The following is a 17,632-nucleotide window of genomic DNA, read 5'->3' as shown; positions in this document are numbered from 1 at the left end:
CAAATATGCCTGGTACTGAGAAAACAAGTGTCTACAAATCACATGCATCATTTGTGACTAAACAAAAAGTCTTTTATTTTCCTCGGATAGTTTTCTTGACACAAGAACATAAGACAAACAATATGAACTGCAAAAACCTATCACTGTTTCTACTTCCTTAACTACCTGTGACCAGTCCAATGAAGTCCCTAATAATGCTGGGATGCACAACAGTACTAGAACATATGCAGATAATTTTTTAAATTTTTTTTTTTTACCCTCACAACACCACATTACTATTATTGCTTGACAAATATGTATTGACAGTAATGATATAAAAATAATTATATAATAATTAACCCAAGTTTCAGATGTTTGTGTCTGTCCAAGGAAGGAGAAAATGCAGTTTTTGGAAAGACAAAGTGTAGTTTCACAGCAGTTGCAAAGCCTGTGTAATTTGATCTATTATCGCCATATCGTAAAATTTGTAATGTATCTAAAATGTCAGCATGAGCATATATTAGAAAATATGACCGGCAAAGGCTCTAAACCTTTATGTCGGTGTATATGTCAGGTCTGAAGCATGTTTAATATAAAAGTACCATTCTTAAAAGACAAAGACTAATTGATTACTAAATCCTCCCACAAATGATTGGCTAGAGATATTTATAATAACTGTCAATGAATTCAATAAGTAACCTATATTATTTGAGGTCATATTAAAATACATTTCCTAATTTCTACAAAAAAAAAAAGCTTTTTCACAGCTATAGACCTCATTAATATAGGCTTTTTTTTTTTGCAAACTTCAGCTGAAAGTCCACCAGTTTTTGGGGTGCCATATTTCAGATTTTAACTTCTTCATCAGTTCAGTTCTACATCCGCTTAAGTGCTTCAGAGCCTTTTTAAAAACCCCGCCTTGTCTCATAGGACATCCACGAGCTGCTTCCATCATCTTTGGCCCATCCTTGAGCAGTAGTGTCACTGAGAGACGCTACCCCACCGCCAGCCTCGTCTGAAGACACGGACGCCATCTTCACCACGGTCAGATCACCCGGATTAGTCATGTATGGAGGGCATGAGTAGCTGGAGGCTGAGCTGTAGCTGGCTGCTGGGTAATGGACATCTTCCAGCGTTTGCAGAGTGTAAGGCTGGGAGCTGGAGGGGACAGATCCACTGCTGCGGCTCGTCGAAAGCCGATATGGAGAGGAGCTGCCCGAATCGGCACCCAGAGACGGGGAATCTGCCACCGGGGCTGTGCCTTCAGGGCAAAGAACCTCCGGCTGACTGACGTGATCTTCTGAAGGCTGCTCCCACGGATCTCTCTGAGGAAGATTAGTGGGGGAAAAAAACATATAACAAAGGAAGCATGAGGTTATGCTTGGGAAAGAACCCCTGAGAATGTGTTACATGATATTTCTCTTTGACTATACGACAAATATGAATGGTTTCTTTTCTTTTTAACCCTTTAAACTCCCACCACAAGTTGAAGCCACTTTCTTAACTATAGACCTCTCACAACGCTTTATGATGAAAAGCTAAATAATAAATCTGAGTCTGAGACAAAACCAAAAAACATAATAAATCAGCATTTCTCTTTTTTAGAATTTCATGTTAACTTTTGTTCAAGTAGAAAATTTAATTTTGGGGCAAAAATCTCAAACTGCTTTACATGGAAGACTCTGCAAATAATACAACAATCTACAGTCCTTAATCAATGGAGTATAAATCTTTGAAAATGGCTCCAAATGTTGAAAAATGGCAGAAAACAACTGAAAACAGGTGAAGTATGTTTATAATTGGGAATTAAAAGATTGAACCAGTTAATTTTCCAATGTTGTAACACCCCTGAATGGTTTCTAATGCATTCGTCTCATGTCAGAGTAATTGATTTTTAATTTATTTTATTTATTTAAGTTTGCATTCGCAACTTCTCTCAGAATTTTCTGTAAGTGCAACCTCGACAGTGTATGATGTCACACTGTAAACAAGCAGAACCAGAAAAAGCCATGATTTGATTCTGTATGTTGAAGGCAGCGTAACAGCATGTAGAAATGTTCAACTGCTCTACACAATAGCAGTTGTTATGTTAACAATTCCCCGACAAAGCTAAACACACTTTACAGTAGCTTAATGAACTAGCTAAATATGGAGGAGTGTAAAAGAGAGCTTTGTGCGTAAATGTTTCTAGAGAGCATTTCCCAGAAATTACTCTCTAAAACTAATTTTTCTACATATACTTTCAGATTTTATCACTGGTGTCCATTACAGTAGTAAAAGCTCTAAAATCACCTGAAAAAAACAATTTTTTGGGCACTTAAAAATATTTATAAGTATAATGTCAGGATTTGACATGGAATTTGTATGTATATATGTTCAAATGAAGCACAGCGCTGACTCTATAATAATTACAGCGCCCTGCCTGAATAATGTTAAGTCATTGTGTGCACTTCCATAGAATTTCTGATAGTACAGACAAGACTCTTCAAGCCATCATTGTGTAATTACCATAATTCCGACATTAAAGCGCACTAATCGGGGACAATAAACTTTTATTATACTTAGAGTGTAACAGTAGGTTTATATAATAGCTTAACACAGCCTGTGATACTTCTCTTTAATAGGCTTTTATGCTTATAATGTAACTGGAGGTTTAATGAACAGCTCAATACCAGGAGCAGATGTGACGATGTCTCGCCGGACAGAGAAGGCAGCAGTGTAGACAGTGCAGACGGGGAAAACAGTGACCCTCCGCCAGCTGTGTAAGCAGTCGCGCTCCTGTAATCTCCAAACGAATCCGGCTGGTAGTAGCTGTCGATGAAAGAGGGATAGCTGGACGAATGCTCGTAAGAGAAGGCTTTGCTGCCCAGAGCAGAAGAGTATGAGTCTGAGGAGTACTGCTTCATTTGGTGACAGAGCTCAGAATCAGGCAGGAAAGGCCTGCGCATGCTGTAGTATCCAGGAAGCATGTGAGCACCTACAGGAGGAAGCAGGAAGTCTAAGTTACTGGACTGAATGTCAGTGAATTAGCTCTGTCATCACTTCCAGCAGTCAGTTTTTAGACATGGTTAATTAGATAGTGGTGCGTAGGAGCTTTATCTGTTGATCAAGGACAAGATGAGCTCACCTGGCATTTGTACAAAAGCGGGCTGGGAGGAACTGGCTGCAGCCTGAAAACCACACAAATTTATAGATATAATTATTATTGCTTGAGGGCAGCAGGCTAGTCACGAAGAATACAGAATCCTATTTCCGATAATGTGTATAAACTGTCAAAAAAGTCAACGTAGTGCTTCAAACAAAAAAAGTGTTCATTAAAACACTACAAAACGTTGGTGGATGAGTTTTTTGGTGGAGAACTGAATATGAAATCCCCAGCATGCCACTCTGCTTTCACAAAGCCAGTGCGAACACAGAGTCGAAGACAGGAAGGCTCTAGTACACAAGCTGATTCTGTTGAAAGCCAGGCAAATTTTGTGGTAGGATATTTGAATGTGATTTGCCAGTGTCACAATAGCACCACCCCAATGCATGTGTGTGCGTGTGTGTGTGTGTGTGCGTGCCTGTGTGTATGTGTGTGTGTGCATGGTTGCCTCTGGTGTTGTGTGCACCTTGAGGGTCTAAAGAAATGATCAGATGACTAGGAACATGTCCCAGTAGATAATACTCAGAAGAAAAGGTGGGGGCTTTTGCCTTGTTGATATACGTATTAAGAGGCAAATAGTTACTTTATGCTAACTTTTATGAAACATAGTACCACTGGTGAGTATTAATTCCCTTCCTTCTAAAAAGACACGGACATGTACTTTATGTAGAAATGATGTACTCATTTCCGAAATGAAACCAAATACTTAAGAAGATTACTACTGGTGCTGACTTTGGCACGATTGTGTGCCAGTGCCATGCGCTTGCCCCTGAGAAATTTGCATGAAGCTCGATTAGGGCCATTAGTACAAAGTAAGGAGGGGGAAGGGAGTGGAAAGGGGGTGTCTGTATGTACACGTAGCAGCAAGCCTAGCACAAGGAATGATCTGTTCTGTTTGTCTTTGGTTGAGGTTAAGGTCTCGGCAGTGACCTAATGCTACATTTAACCGTCTGTCTGCAACAATGCACCACTTATCTGGACCCTTTCAGGAAGACAGTGCTTGTGCGGGCAGGTGCACCTGATACCGATCTCTCAGCCGTGACAAGAGACGTCCAACATATCCATCACATGCCGATGCTCACAATTTACACTTTATATTAGAGATGATACTCTACAACTCCCCAAAGTTTAAGATTTTGTCTGAGATCCATACTATTTATTACTTTATATATAAAGATTATATGATTGTTTACATCAGTAGTGTGAAAATACTATGTAAAGGCAGGTATAAACATGTGAAAGTTCTCTGCTAGGAATACAAAGCAATGAAACCTTACGCTGAATCGTGGTACATTTGTTTGCCTTGATCGTTTCTCAGCTAGCAGGTCTTTGACTGTGTGCTTCACCCTCACGCCTTGGTACACTCTCTTCGAATACTCTGTTGAACACAAAACATGCATTTAGTACATTTATTATTTGTGCCACGTCCTCGAAGTGTTAACGATCATCTCAGTTAATTAGAAGATCGACAATGTTTAGGCTGAGGCCAGAACTGTGTTTTTTCCCCCAAATTATTTTGTTGTTCTTTGGCACTAGGACTCAAGGTGTGGTGAAGCATTAACAGGTTATTATTACTTTTTTTTTTCCCCCTCAAGCTTTCATATGCTCTAGGTTTATCAAAACAGTTAATAATGTTAGGTATCAACAAGTTTGTTTATAGTCTTAGAATGGATATATCTTTGTATCCTTAAAATGTTATTATTTATATGAATAGCAATTATATTTCTATATCATATATGTTAACAACACAGAGTTCGGAAAGCTGTGACAGATTAAATGACTAGGTTAACCTTTTGTAAGAAAAAGTACTACAGTATAACAAATCCATGAAAAAATCCACTTCCTTTTTCCCAGTTAATGCCTGATGAAAAAGGGGAATCTGACTAAAACTGCAAAGTCAAACTTTAGTCACTTTAACGTTTTGTGATGGGATTTTAGATTTTTGCTTGTTTTAGAGAAACAACTCACTAGTCTTATAAAGTCACACAATGTTCCATGGAAAAATGATAATATGAAACAATCTTTCCTGGTTGTGGTAACAATGAGTCAGGTAACAGAAATAACTAGCTGGATAAAACACAGAGGATGCAACATGGAAATTCTATTATTAGGATGTAATTAAATATGCACACACACACACACACTGAAACTAAGAGATTGTTATACATACGATAGCAGTGGACAATAAACAGGACTTTCAAGCTTTGACACATTATGCCCTCTTATTGCATTTTGGTTTGGAAACATGATTAAAGTAAATAAAATAAAATAAAATAAAATAAAATAAAATAAAATAAAATAAAATAAAATAAAATAAATATTTTATTAATAAAAATAAAATAAAAATAAAAAAAGATAACGGAACATCGCAGGACAAATATTTTAAACTTCATAAAATGAATAAGCCTACTTCAGAACAATTGACTTCATCTATCATGTAATATTTAAAGAAAACAATATACACTTAAATGTTTCTACAACCTCAGATATATGGCTTCATGAGACGAACTAGCCCTTATTTCATAAGTGTGACTATAAGCAAAAAGAGTATGATGACACATATTGCCAAAGATCTGTTCTCCAACCCCCTTACAGTGGGGAAACTTGAGTCACAAACGTATTTTTTTGTTTCCCAGCCAAAGTTTTTAAGGTTACTATTAATAAATAATTCCTTGTAGTTAAGGATATGTGTTATGGGATATAATTGTTAATGCCAAAATATACTGGCTTAAATCGATTCTAAAGCGTAATTCGTTCAGTCAGTAACCAAATTCTGAAGGATTTTATACTTTACATGGTTTATAGAACTCAGTCATGCAATCATGACGTAAAGCATCGGCCTAAGCGCTGTTGTCTGTCAAGTCGAATGTTAAGGGACACAACACACACATGGTCGAATATTCTTTGTGTACAAAATTTTAAACAGTTGAACACTATGAATATTATAAAATCAACTTTGACATGTTTGTGTGTGTGTGTGTGTTTGTGTGTATGTAGTCTGTATAATCAAGCACCGAGAAGCCTTTAAAAAAACAATGGCCTTAGACTGCTAGGAAGCTATGAAAAACACAGTCTTAAGGCCCTTAAACTATAATATCCTATCTCATTTAAGTATTTTTGTTTATTCATATTGCATAATTTAGATTCATTCTGGAAACTAAATCAACCAGGAAGGCAGTTTTGAATACTATACAGGGATTTCTGTGAATTTGTAGGTCACACTGAATGCCATCATTCACTTCCTTATAAATATTTAATTTCATTATATATATTTAAAATGTATTTAAATGCTTTTAAAAAGGTTTGTGTTTTGCTAATATTTTATGTCCTCACAAAAACTGGCCCGTTCCTTGTCGTTTACCTTTATTATGTATCTATATTATGTATGTATATTTATTTATAAAGGATTTATGTCGCTTTACACTACAGCGATCTTATTACTACTTATATAAATTAATCAATTTTATATAGGTGCTTTTTTATATACATCGCCAGATAAAAGATTTTTAGTTTAAAACATATTAAAAGTAAACAAGATACCCATGAGGGTGACAAGCAAAGTTCCAGTTTAGTACTATTTATTTTTCTGCAATAAATATTTAATAAATAAATAGACAATAATAAGTTGTTACAAGAAACAGTAGAGCAGAATTTGTTAAATATAGTCTATGCTTGACAAAATACATCTCTGATTATACTACTACTACTACTACTACTACACAGAACGTGTTATTACATGTACAGAGGAAAGCAAAATAAAGTGAATTGACTTCTCACCTGTCTCCATCATGACTTGTGGCTTACGGGCTACAGTGTGTTTGCAGGAGGTCACTTTGCCTTTCTAGTCCAGCAGTAGTGATACAGTGAGCCATTTAAAAGCCATATGCAGACATGCTCATAGAGGCCCAGGTGAGCGCGCCCATACATTTATACCTCCCTCCTGGTGACCCTGCTCGAGCCTTCATGATTTGTGTACATGCAAATAATTGGCTGCAGGACGTTTCTCGGTTATTTGCATCCCAGGCTAACATGCTAGATTAGGGGAGGACGAATCGTGCTGCAGCAAAATGGAAAAATGGTACACACGTGTTGGGCTGATAAGGAACGGCAGACATGGGAGTCGAGGTTAATTTTCAGCATTTATAACAGTAATTTATAAGCAGATGTAAGACCGTCTCGGTGAATGCGTCCCATGGGCACGCAGAGGACGGGGATTTTCCTCTTGTTAACAACCGCACAATTATTCTGCTGTCAAAACGATGCACTGTAGCTGCTACTGTTTCGCGCCCGGGTTGCCAGATTGAACACTTATTTTCACGGGCGGTGTAATCTATTAAGCTAGCGTTAAAAAAAACAAAAAAAAAAAACAAACATTGAATTTAGTTGCTGTATAGAGTAGGTTTAAAATTTATAATTTACAGATAGTTTTCGGTCTAATGGACGGTTGTGAGACAACCTGGCAACTAGGGCTGCTAGGAATTCTGGGATCCCTGAAAGAACAGAGTGCACGCTTTATTTTAGTTATAGTTTAAATGTACTTCTTTCTTTCTTTCTTTCTTTCTTTCTTTCTTTCTTTCTTTCTTTCTTTCTTTCTTTCTTTCTTTCTTTCTCAATTATTTGCGTTTTATGTCTTAATCTTCTGTTCACATGTATTCATAACTTAACAGAGGTCAAAGTGTGTCCTTAGTGTTTCCTTATAATGATCTAAAATAGTTTACATTTATATTTAATCGTCCACATATTCTTTCCAGTCTATCTGTCCACACACACACACACACACACACACACACACACACACACACACACACACACACATGCACTCTAGTAAACTCTACGTTTTTGTATCCAAGCATTAACCTACCTAATAGCTAAAACAAGCTAGATAATCTAGTAACCTTATGCATCCTGTACAAAGAATGGTCAGCACTATACTAGACATTTCACTTAAAACAAACCTTCCATCCTAAACAAAGCAGGTATTCTGTGGGCCCTTTTAATACTCCTTGCCTCTCTCTCTTTCCTTGTCCATGCTGTTTTTGATATCTATATTGATTATTTTTTTGTTTGTTCGGACAATTTTTTATCAGCTCAACTGTGCTCATCACATTCGATTGCACATACAGTGGACTGAACTATTGTCTGAATAGGGGAATGCTAGTTAGGAAATTTACATTCTATCATTATTGCATGATTTCCTATTTTTGCTTGAATTCTTTTAGCTAGCTTTTATTAACTTGTTAGGTATACACCAAATCTGTCATAACTCTATGGAGTACTAGAATTTTTTGCCTGGATCCCCCCCCTACCTTCTTGGTGTATTCCTAGTGCCTTTGTGCTCAGATGGCGCATTATAGGACAAAGTCTACAATGCTCACAGAGCTCTCCTACAAAACTAAAACTTATCTTAAACTAAATTTAACCCTGTCAACATGTATATATATTTTTGACTTTACAGTTGGAAGACATTATGTGTTGAATTAAGGGGGATTTGTTGTTATGTAAATTGGGTGGACACTTTATTAGGAACACAATAATGATAAAGGGTAGGACCCACTTTGCTCTCTGAACAGGCTCAATTTGTTGTGGCATGGCTTCCAAAAATTCCTTTGAGTGTCTTGTCAAAGTTGACATAATTGCATCACACAGTTGCTGTAGATCTGTCAGCTGCACACTCATGCTGCAAATCTCCCGTTCTACCACATTCCAATAGTGCTTTCTTGAATTCAGATCTGGTGACTGAGGAAGTACACTGAACCCTGTCATTTTCATGGAACCAGTTTGAGATGACTTCTGCTTCGTGACATAGTGGATTATCATACTGGAAGTGTCCAGTATGTTTAATATGTGTAAATTGTGGCCATAAAAGTATGTGCATCAATAGACAGGCTGGTATTATTTGGCATGAAAGGCCCTGTATTTGTGTGTTCACACAGAGCAGGTTGGGTATAGGAATTTATGCTACTGTTGTCTCCTGGTGCAGGTGCTATACAATCTAAAAACAAAAACGTATATTGAATATACTGTAAGTAAATATAAAAATATATGTATAAACATGCTGCAGCCATTTTTAAAAACTGGGATGAAATAAGCCCCCTGCTCTTTACCCTGCTGATCCATGACTGCACACCAAAGTATGGCACCAACCTCTTCATGAAGTTCGCGGATGACACGCCTGTGAAGGGTCTCATCACCAACAACGACGAGAACCAACTACAGAGCAGAAGTCAACCGACTGGCCATGTGTTGCAGTGAAAACAACCTCTCCTTAAATGTGGAGGAAACAAAGGAGATTATTGTTGACTTCCAGAGAGCACACACCCAACACCCTCCTCTAACCACCAACAGTGCTGCTGTGGAGAGTGTACAGCACCAAGTTTCCTGGTGTGCACATAACCGAGGACCTCTCCTGGACACCTCAGCACAGGCCAAGAAAACCTCTATTTCCTGCACAAACTGCGAAAAGCCAGAGCCCCAGTACCCATCATGGAAACTTTCTACAGAGGCACTACTGAGAGCATCCTGCCCAGCTGCATCACGGTGTGGTTTGGGAACTGTTCCACCGGAAAACCCTGCAGCGCATAGTGAAGCCAACTGGGAAGATCATTGGTGCCCCTCTAACTTCTCTCCTGGACATCTACAACACCTGCCTTGCTGAACACTCTCCTCTCTCCTCACCTGTTCAACAATAGTCTACATTGTAACCCTCACAAGCACCTTGCTGCTTGTATTTGTGAATACTTGTAATTTAATCATGTACACATTTGTACTTCTACCATGTTTATATATAAACACTAGATCCCTGAAGGTGTACTGACCACTGCACTACACCCCACAAGAGCTGCAGTTTTGGAGATGCTCTGATCCAGTCGTCTAACCATCACAGTTTGGCCTTTCGTCAAACTCGCTCAAATCCTTACGCTTGCCCATTTTACTCGCTTCTAAAACATTAACTTTGAGGAAATGTTCACTTGCTGCCTAATATATCCCACCCACTAACAGGTGCCATGATGAGGAGACAATCAGTGTTATTCACTTAACCTGTCCGTGCTCATAATGTTATGCCTGATCTGTGTATATAATACGTAAACATATATGTGCATATCTTTTTTCAGTTGCATTTTTTCTTGTTACTGCAACGTAAGGCTGAGAGAAAGGCAATTTCAATCCTTGAAATTGACAGAATTGACAATAACAGAATTGACAGAATTGACAATAAAGCTGACTCTGACTGAAATAGCATACCACATACAGGTCCTGACTGATAGTTATTCGTTTAGAAATAGTTTCACTTTCTTAATATTTAAGTAGTGCTTGTGAAAATGCCAGCGTACAAGATACGTTCCTGTTTGACTGCACTGAACCGAAAGCAAATACGTCGGGACAGTCGTGAAAACCAACAAAGAAGTAAGCTTTTGATTCGACTCTATAGATTTATTAGATTAATTCGTCTTTAATGTAGCAGACTGTTTGTAGTGACTGAATTCTATCTTTTGTGTGTTTTTATTTACGCATAAGTTCATGGCTGGCGTTGTGAGTTTTGCCGGCTGGCGCACTGTTGAAGACGGCAAGACTCTTTCCGAGGATCAGGAGCCGAAATCGGGCCGGATTTACATCATGTATCATGGCACACATATCGGCAACGCCGAAGATATCATCAACCACGGCTTCAAGCCGTCCGCAAGCGGATTGCTGGGCAAAGGCGTGTACGTCAGCCGCAACATCGAGAAGGCCAAATGCTACCCGCTCCGAACCGACAAGAGCGACAAGGTCGTGTTCAAGCTCAAAGTCAATGTCGGCAAAGTGAAAAAAATCGACACCGACAACCATCCACTGCGCACGACCTGGCACAACGATGGCTATGATTGCGCATGGGTGCCTCCAAACAGCAATATCAAGTCAATCAAGTCCGGCCGAGAGGAGGACTGCGTGTGGGACCCGAAGCGCATCACTGTGGTCGACGTGGCGTGTTGCGTTGATGACGGCAAACGACGCAAGCTGCGGCAGCTCATCCAGAGCCTTGTGCGCAGCAACGAGTGTCCATCATGTCGCCAGAGCTCTCCGAAATTACCACACGAGTTACAGGATTGCTGGGAGTGCGGTAGCAGGATCTGTCCCTTTGAGAAAGCGCATGTGTGTATGACACCGGGGTAGATCCAGTCCTGGAGGCCCAGCACAGTCAGGTGTGTTGAAGGGCCTCCCAGTGTTGGCTGTGAGGAACTCTCAGTACAAAAAAACAACCTACCTGTTCACATTTTGTATTTTAAAGATACACTATACCGAAGTTCCCATGTGCAGAGTAAAAAAAAGAAGAAGATATAACTTAATGTATTGTGTCAGTCTTAAATAAAGGTAGAGTTTAACCGCATTTTTTTTTTCCTGAAAATGTGCATGGTCAAGTAATGTGACTTGTAACTGTGGCAATTATGTTACTGTTTATCTCAATGCCTCAACCAGTAAAATCATGAAATGTGTTTGTATGAGACACCATTATAAAACTTTTTTTTTTCACTAGGCTAGAATTTTCTTTTTGTTTTTCACCTTTGATTGTTTCTGTTATTTTGTCTTCTATCTATGTTTACTTTAGGTTCTTTAGTTTGGCATTGTTAGAACTAACCTTATAACCTAATAACTTATAGCCTTCCTATGTAACCAAATAGCAATACTTCAAGAAGGCTGGCCATCAGGGTTCACAAAGCATCTGGCTGGGACCAGAGCTGTGCAAAGGGATTAGAAACTTACAGTATGCAAATAAGCAAATAATGAATAATTAATAAAATGAAATCACTCGAGTGGGAGAGTTTTGCTTTCAGTCCAATGAAGGTCGCTGTAAAAAAAACTGTCCAGAAAATCACTAATTAAATATAGCTTTATTTACTTTAAAGAGTTTTTCCAATATTCACACAGCCCATGCAGTGTACACGGGGCAGCATATCTCTGCTGGGTCTCCCGAAAATTGTATTTAATTAATCAGAAAAATATTAACATGTATGTTAATCGTGTATGAATTTTTAAATGGTTCTTATATATAATATGATATAATATAATATAATATGTTCTTGATTGTATTAAAAGAAAATATTCCCAGAAAATCATTCAGTAATATAAGTGAAATGCAGGGCCCTGTTCAGATGAGCAGCAGCACTTTGTCCGAGCCCCCCCAAAAATAAAAGTAAGCCTGAAAAATATTACAAGTTTATTAGATGCCTACATTAAACAACAGTTTACAATTGTACAAACAACTGATTCTTGGAAGGAAATCAATGTTTTGACACATAGTTCCCTCGTTTAGGCTTACTCAGTCATATTAGATAGAAAGCTTGCCAGAAAGTTCCACAGGCCATCTGCTTGAGACCAGTTCTGAACCCGTTTGAAGTAGCTGAGCATCTGTTCAGGAGTTGAGTAAAGGTATGTTATCCAACATACCATAGGTTTATGTTTCCAAGGGCATAGTGATAGCGATCACATTAAAAAAAAAAAAAAATCCAGTCTAGACCACATCCTCTTCTGGCTGAAATCCAAAAAGGGATCAAGATATTTGATTGTAGCAAAGGGTACTATAGCCTATAAATTATGTATTAGGTGTATTTGTATGGGAATACAAATCACTGGAATAAAAATACTGATCACTGACTTGACCTGTTTATTCCTTTAACATGTAAGTTAAGTTCATGACAAGTTAAATTCATTTAAAGTTTTTTTTTTTTTTAATTCTGTGCCGTACGATACAGCTGTTGATATAAAAAAATAAACACCATGGATTTATGATTATTTTAGAAACATTATTATATTTTAAATTATGTCTATTGGATAGATAGCTGCAAGTATAGTTAAAGAGGCTTCCTTGGTGTGCCAAATTTTATTCTGGTGATAATCAGCTAATTTCCATTAACATGTGTTATGTTAAACAATTGGTGCTTTAGAATTAGCAGGAAATAAAATTCTAGGTACTCAATTAATACATCGATGTCAGTGATTTTATAATGGCCAAGTGTGTGATGAAGTATTTCCTAAATACTTTAATGGATCTCAAAATATGTCTGTAGTTGAGTTTAGGGGATACAAATAAAGGGGGGGGGGATTTCAAATTGGTTGAACTCACTTTTTGAAATAAATGTAAGACCTTTCATACTGAATTGATTTGTTCATATTAAGCTTAATGAACTAACCATCAAGATCTATTATTGTGGTGGCTTATGTGGTTAAGGCTCTGGCTCTTGATCAGAGGATCAGGGTTCAAGCCCCAGCACCACCAAGCTCCACTGTTGGGCAATTGAGCAAGGCCTTTAAACCTCTCTGCTCCAGGGGCGCTTTATCATAGCTGCCCCTGTGCTCTGACCCCAACTTCCTCAGCTGGGATATGTGAAGAAAAGAATTCCACTGTGCTGTAATGTATGTGTGGCAATAACAAAGGCTTCATGCCCTCAGTAACTTGCTAGCTAAAAGAAGTTGATGGCTACATCTCAGTTTAACTTATGGCTCAAAGACTATTACCTAACTCTTAATATAATACATTATGTTAATATAACTGTTGCATTTGTGTCAGCAGGCACAAAAAGACTAATATGTAAAATAGTTAATTAGCATCTTTTTCTCGATTCCCAATATGTGAGAACCTGAAGAGCAGATATGATAGATGAGGCTTCATGTTCTTTTTAAATCTGTGTTTTGCCTAAATATTCACTGGGTTGACTGGTTGCAAAATTCTACACTTTGATAAACATTTTTTTGCTGAAGGCACTGACACCACATCCTAACACAGGGTTAAAAATGACTTTAATATCAAAGTGCTTCTTGTATTGATTTCCTGGTATTGCATCTTGGTGTCCAACAGAGTGGTAGGTGCAGTACGTTATGTTTGCAATGAACCCTGTGCTGAAGCTGTAGGTGAGCTTATAGAAGTCAAAAGTTCGCCCAAAGAGTGTTGAGTCCATACAGAGCTTTAACCAAGACAAGAACCTCCAGAGAATTACATTTGTTATGTATGTTCAGCAAGAGCATGTCCAGCAAGGAGCACACATGCAAGCAGGCTTCAATTTCACTCTGTACAGCAGAACTGTACAACAAATTTCATGTTCCTCACCCTGCTTTGGCAATCCTACAACCTATCTGAGTCCTTTCAGGGTATTAGTGGATGTGCTGTTGCGTGTTCTGGTACAGCCCAGTGAAATATCGTCATGCAATTGTGAATTCATTTCAGGTCACGGCTATGGTTTTCCAGTGTAATTGCCCCTACACTCCAGAGTTAATGCTTCAGTGAGGCAGTCATAGTGAACTATTCAGTGAGCCTCTGTCATCTCAGCTCTCTGTGTAGTGCTGTTTTTCTGAAGAGAGATTTCTTGCTAGCACAACGTTTGTTTACTAAACTCATTCATTACACAGAATACAACGAAATGTTTCACACCGAAATACAATGTGATTATTAAATGACTTTTAACTTTTGTAATGATTACATGCCTTTATTAAACATGATTTAAATACTCTGGTAATATGTTACTCATGCAAAATTCTTTTTCTGCTTATTGTGCCATAGCAATTAAAGTGTGTCTGTAACACACATCATATCTCTCCTTTAGATAGCTACGAGTCCTTGGGAGCTGAAATGCTTTGTGCAGGAGAAGGAGAGATGTGGAAATGGATTTCCCACAATTGATTCTGTTGATGAGTGAGATACAGGAGGGAAAGATAGAGGATTGCAAATTAGCAGAATATAAGATGCAAGGAACAGGCGATAACAATAGATATCTTAGCTAGTGCAAATGTATCTATTTTCATTATGACTTTGTATGAATCGAATTTCTTTCAGTTTTTTTTGCATGCTTTTACTAATTTCTTTGTAAAAAATATCTGCCAATAAAACAATCTGAAAAATGTGTAGAAATTAGTATAAATAAGACATATCTGATGTATAATCAGACATAAAAGATTCTAGATGACTATTCCAGCAAACATGTTAAGAAATGTGGGGAGTGTGCTGAGAATTAGGGCTTGAATTAATGTAGTACAGTGTATTAACCACATGGGAGCACTGTCCCTCCACCACACAGACACACAAGAGGCTGACCGAAAGACTGGTAACTTTTGAGAAAACACTGTTCGCTTTAGACTTCACTTTTATTTACTTTCTTTACATGTACCAAATGATTAATGCGCTTAGCCACTCTAAAAAGCATACCTAAGACAAAAAAATCTGCAGCTATTCAGAATATGGTGCAAAAAAATAAATATATATATATATATATATATATATATATATATATATATATTGCCTTAAGATACAAATACAATCCTCAGAGGACTCATGGATTGTCTTCATTTATTTAAACTACGATAATTTAATTTAGTAATGTAGCTTGTAGAAGTAAAAACAGCATATGTAGTTCTTATAATAAATCATGAGTCCAGATGGTTGTTTTCCAGTTATTGTTTTTTTTGAGTAAGATCCTAGACTGCTGGCTCATACAGAATATGTGTTATTTTTCTAAAAAAAAAAAAATGTGTGAATGTGTGCAGACATAGCCCTGGCAGATGTGGTGCTGAAAATCTTGCGCTTTCTGATGAAGGACCAATGGAACTGGCTGCGAACAGAAATCATCCAGAATACTATTCAGTTGCTATTTGGCACGTTTATAGAGAATACAACACACACACACACATCAAAATCTACCTCTAACCTTAATTTCAGTAACCCAAAGGAAATCATTTGTCTTTTTTTCACTTTTTAATATTATAGTATATATAGTATATAGCTCCTTAATTGTACCCAGATGTAAAGGTGGATCTTGGCACGCTGCAAATTCAGCCTTAAGACATGTGTATCCAGTGTGCCCTACAATGGACTGGTCACATCCATCTTCATGCCTGGTGTTCCTATCCAATGCAACTCTGACCAGTATAAAGATGTTACTGAAAATGAATGAATGAACTACAGTTTTTGGCATGGTTTGTGGTTAAGCATGCTTGTGAGGACAGTGCAGTCTTTCATATTAAGCGAATCACATTGAAGCTTCGCCTGTAAAAATGTACAACATATTTTGCAGCAACAGTATGGAAGTTATCTATTTGGTTGGCAATTCACCAAAGATCCTGAAACAACTGAAAGCAGGGCCTATCACATGTGCATGAGTTCAGTAGTAGTGGAATGCAACTGTAAGTCAAGTGGAGAAATTGGCTCAGATAACCAAAGGCCTCCGTTACAGCCGGCCAACAAGATAATCAGGATTCAACAGTTTGCTTCATATCTGGATTCAACAGTTTGCGTCATTGGTCAGAACCAGGCACAAGGCATTCCAGTAGTTATTGTAAAACTTCAATTATAGTGTGCTATGATAATAACTCAGCACAAAAGTTTACCAGATATTCTTTTGGTCAGTGTAATCGCTCATCTTCGATTGCGACAAAGATGATGAGAAGACCTCGATATGACCTTTTGAGAACAATTATACTGCTGCATTACACTGAAATCTCTGGCAGCCCAATAAAATGTATCCAATAGACCAAATGGTGAGCTGGACTTGGAGAGCAGTTGATTCATGTCACAATTCACTAATTTTCCCAAATGTAGACATTAATAAACTCCAGCCTGTAAACATTGCTTCTTTGTATACAATATGCTGGCTCCTCAGACTAGGAGTAGCATCTGATCACCTCCTGATGATGATGATGAGGGCCTGGCCTTATATGATGTAAATTGGAGAATATTACTACAGCTGGAAATAAAGGCTTGCTAGTGAGGGTAGACCAGTGCACCCCAAATGCACCTCTACGTTCGGATAATGGCATTCTTACAGCATGTGCTGTCTTTCTACTAATGTTGCCCACTTAACATGCCAACATTAATATTTGTTTGCACGCACAGTGAGCAATTCTTCAGTGAGCCTGTAAGAGCTAAGCGGCTCTTTTGGCTCTTTTGGGTTTTTTTCACCAGGCTCCAGCTTTTGAATTTTTCATAGTCGTTTACTGAGTATGAACAGGCATAAAAAATACAAGTCTTATGTTAAGGAAACTTGCTTAATTGCCAAATACTTGCAAACAACAATGCTATAAAGATAATCTAAATGGTGTGATTTTTTATGATTTGGATTAACTAGTGCTTTTGCCAGCAGCAAACATAATTATGCATAAATATGAGAACAGTGTGTAACATAAATCTTTTTTCGTTTCATTATTTGGAGGGAGTAGCATATCTCCTGCTGTGTCTTTTTATTGCCTAGGCTAAATAAAAGTTTTGTCTCAGAAAATGCTGAGACAACCGGTTCTTTGATTAGCTGTCTATATTCTGTCTATAGCTGTCTGTAGTCGGGGCAAGTAAAGAAATAATTACGCCAATTGAACTTTTAAAGGTGAATTTCTATTGAACGGACTGAAACACTGTGTTGAATGACACAAGTGGAGAATGATATGAGGTGTACAGAGTGAATGGAACTTGTTAAAGCAAAATTTCCAGTGCAAATACATCTCAAAACCACACACACACACACACACACACACAAAAACAAAACTTAAAACTAG

At 37.8% G+C, this 17,632-nt stretch overlaps 2 protein-coding genes across 3 annotated transcripts; one reads left to right on the top strand and one right to left on the bottom strand.

Annotated features, from left to right (window-relative positions):
- Positions 1–58: 58 nt before the first annotated feature.
- On the bottom strand, positions 59–7,059 carry pou2af2 (POU class 2 homeobox associating factor 2). 2 transcript variants are annotated; one of them, XM_058383912.1, is made up of 5 exons: positions 6,902–7,059; positions 4,402–4,502; positions 3,107–3,149; positions 2,652–2,956; positions 59–1,304 (listed from the first exon to the last, which is right to left on the bottom strand). In XM_058383912.1, exons 1-5 carry the CDS (start codon positions 6,912–6,914, stop codon positions 885–887), a joined length of 882 nt encoding a protein of 293 aa, XP_058239895.1. In that variant the 5' UTR covers positions 6,915–7,059; the 3' UTR covers positions 59–884. The 2 variants fall into 2 exon arrangements, with proteins under 2 accessions (XP_058239895.1, XP_058239896.1); XM_058383913.1 differs by lacking the exon at positions 4,402–4,502 and having other exon boundaries at positions 6,902–7,046.
- A 3,158-nt stretch (positions 7,060–10,217) lies between these two features.
- gig2o (grass carp reovirus (GCRV)-induced gene 2o) lies at positions 10,218–12,703 on the top strand. Its single transcript, XM_058383915.1, has 2 exons — positions 10,218–10,528; positions 10,640–12,703. The coding sequence occupies exon 2, from the start codon at positions 10,643–10,645 to the stop codon at positions 11,273–11,275; it is 633 nt and encodes a 210-aa protein (XP_058239898.1). The 5' UTR covers positions 10,218–10,528; positions 10,640–10,642; the 3' UTR covers positions 11,276–12,703.
- The last annotated feature ends 4,929 nt before the right edge of the window (positions 12,704–17,632 follow it).

The sequence above is a fragment of the Hemibagrus wyckioides genome, linkage group LG28, assembly GCF_019097595.1.
Source record: "Hemibagrus wyckioides isolate EC202008001 linkage group LG28, SWU_Hwy_1.0, whole genome shotgun sequence".
Classification (NCBI taxonomy): domain Eukaryota; kingdom Metazoa; phylum Chordata; class Actinopteri; order Siluriformes; family Bagridae; genus Hemibagrus; species Hemibagrus wyckioides.
This window is presented reverse-complemented; position numbering and strand designations above follow the sequence as displayed.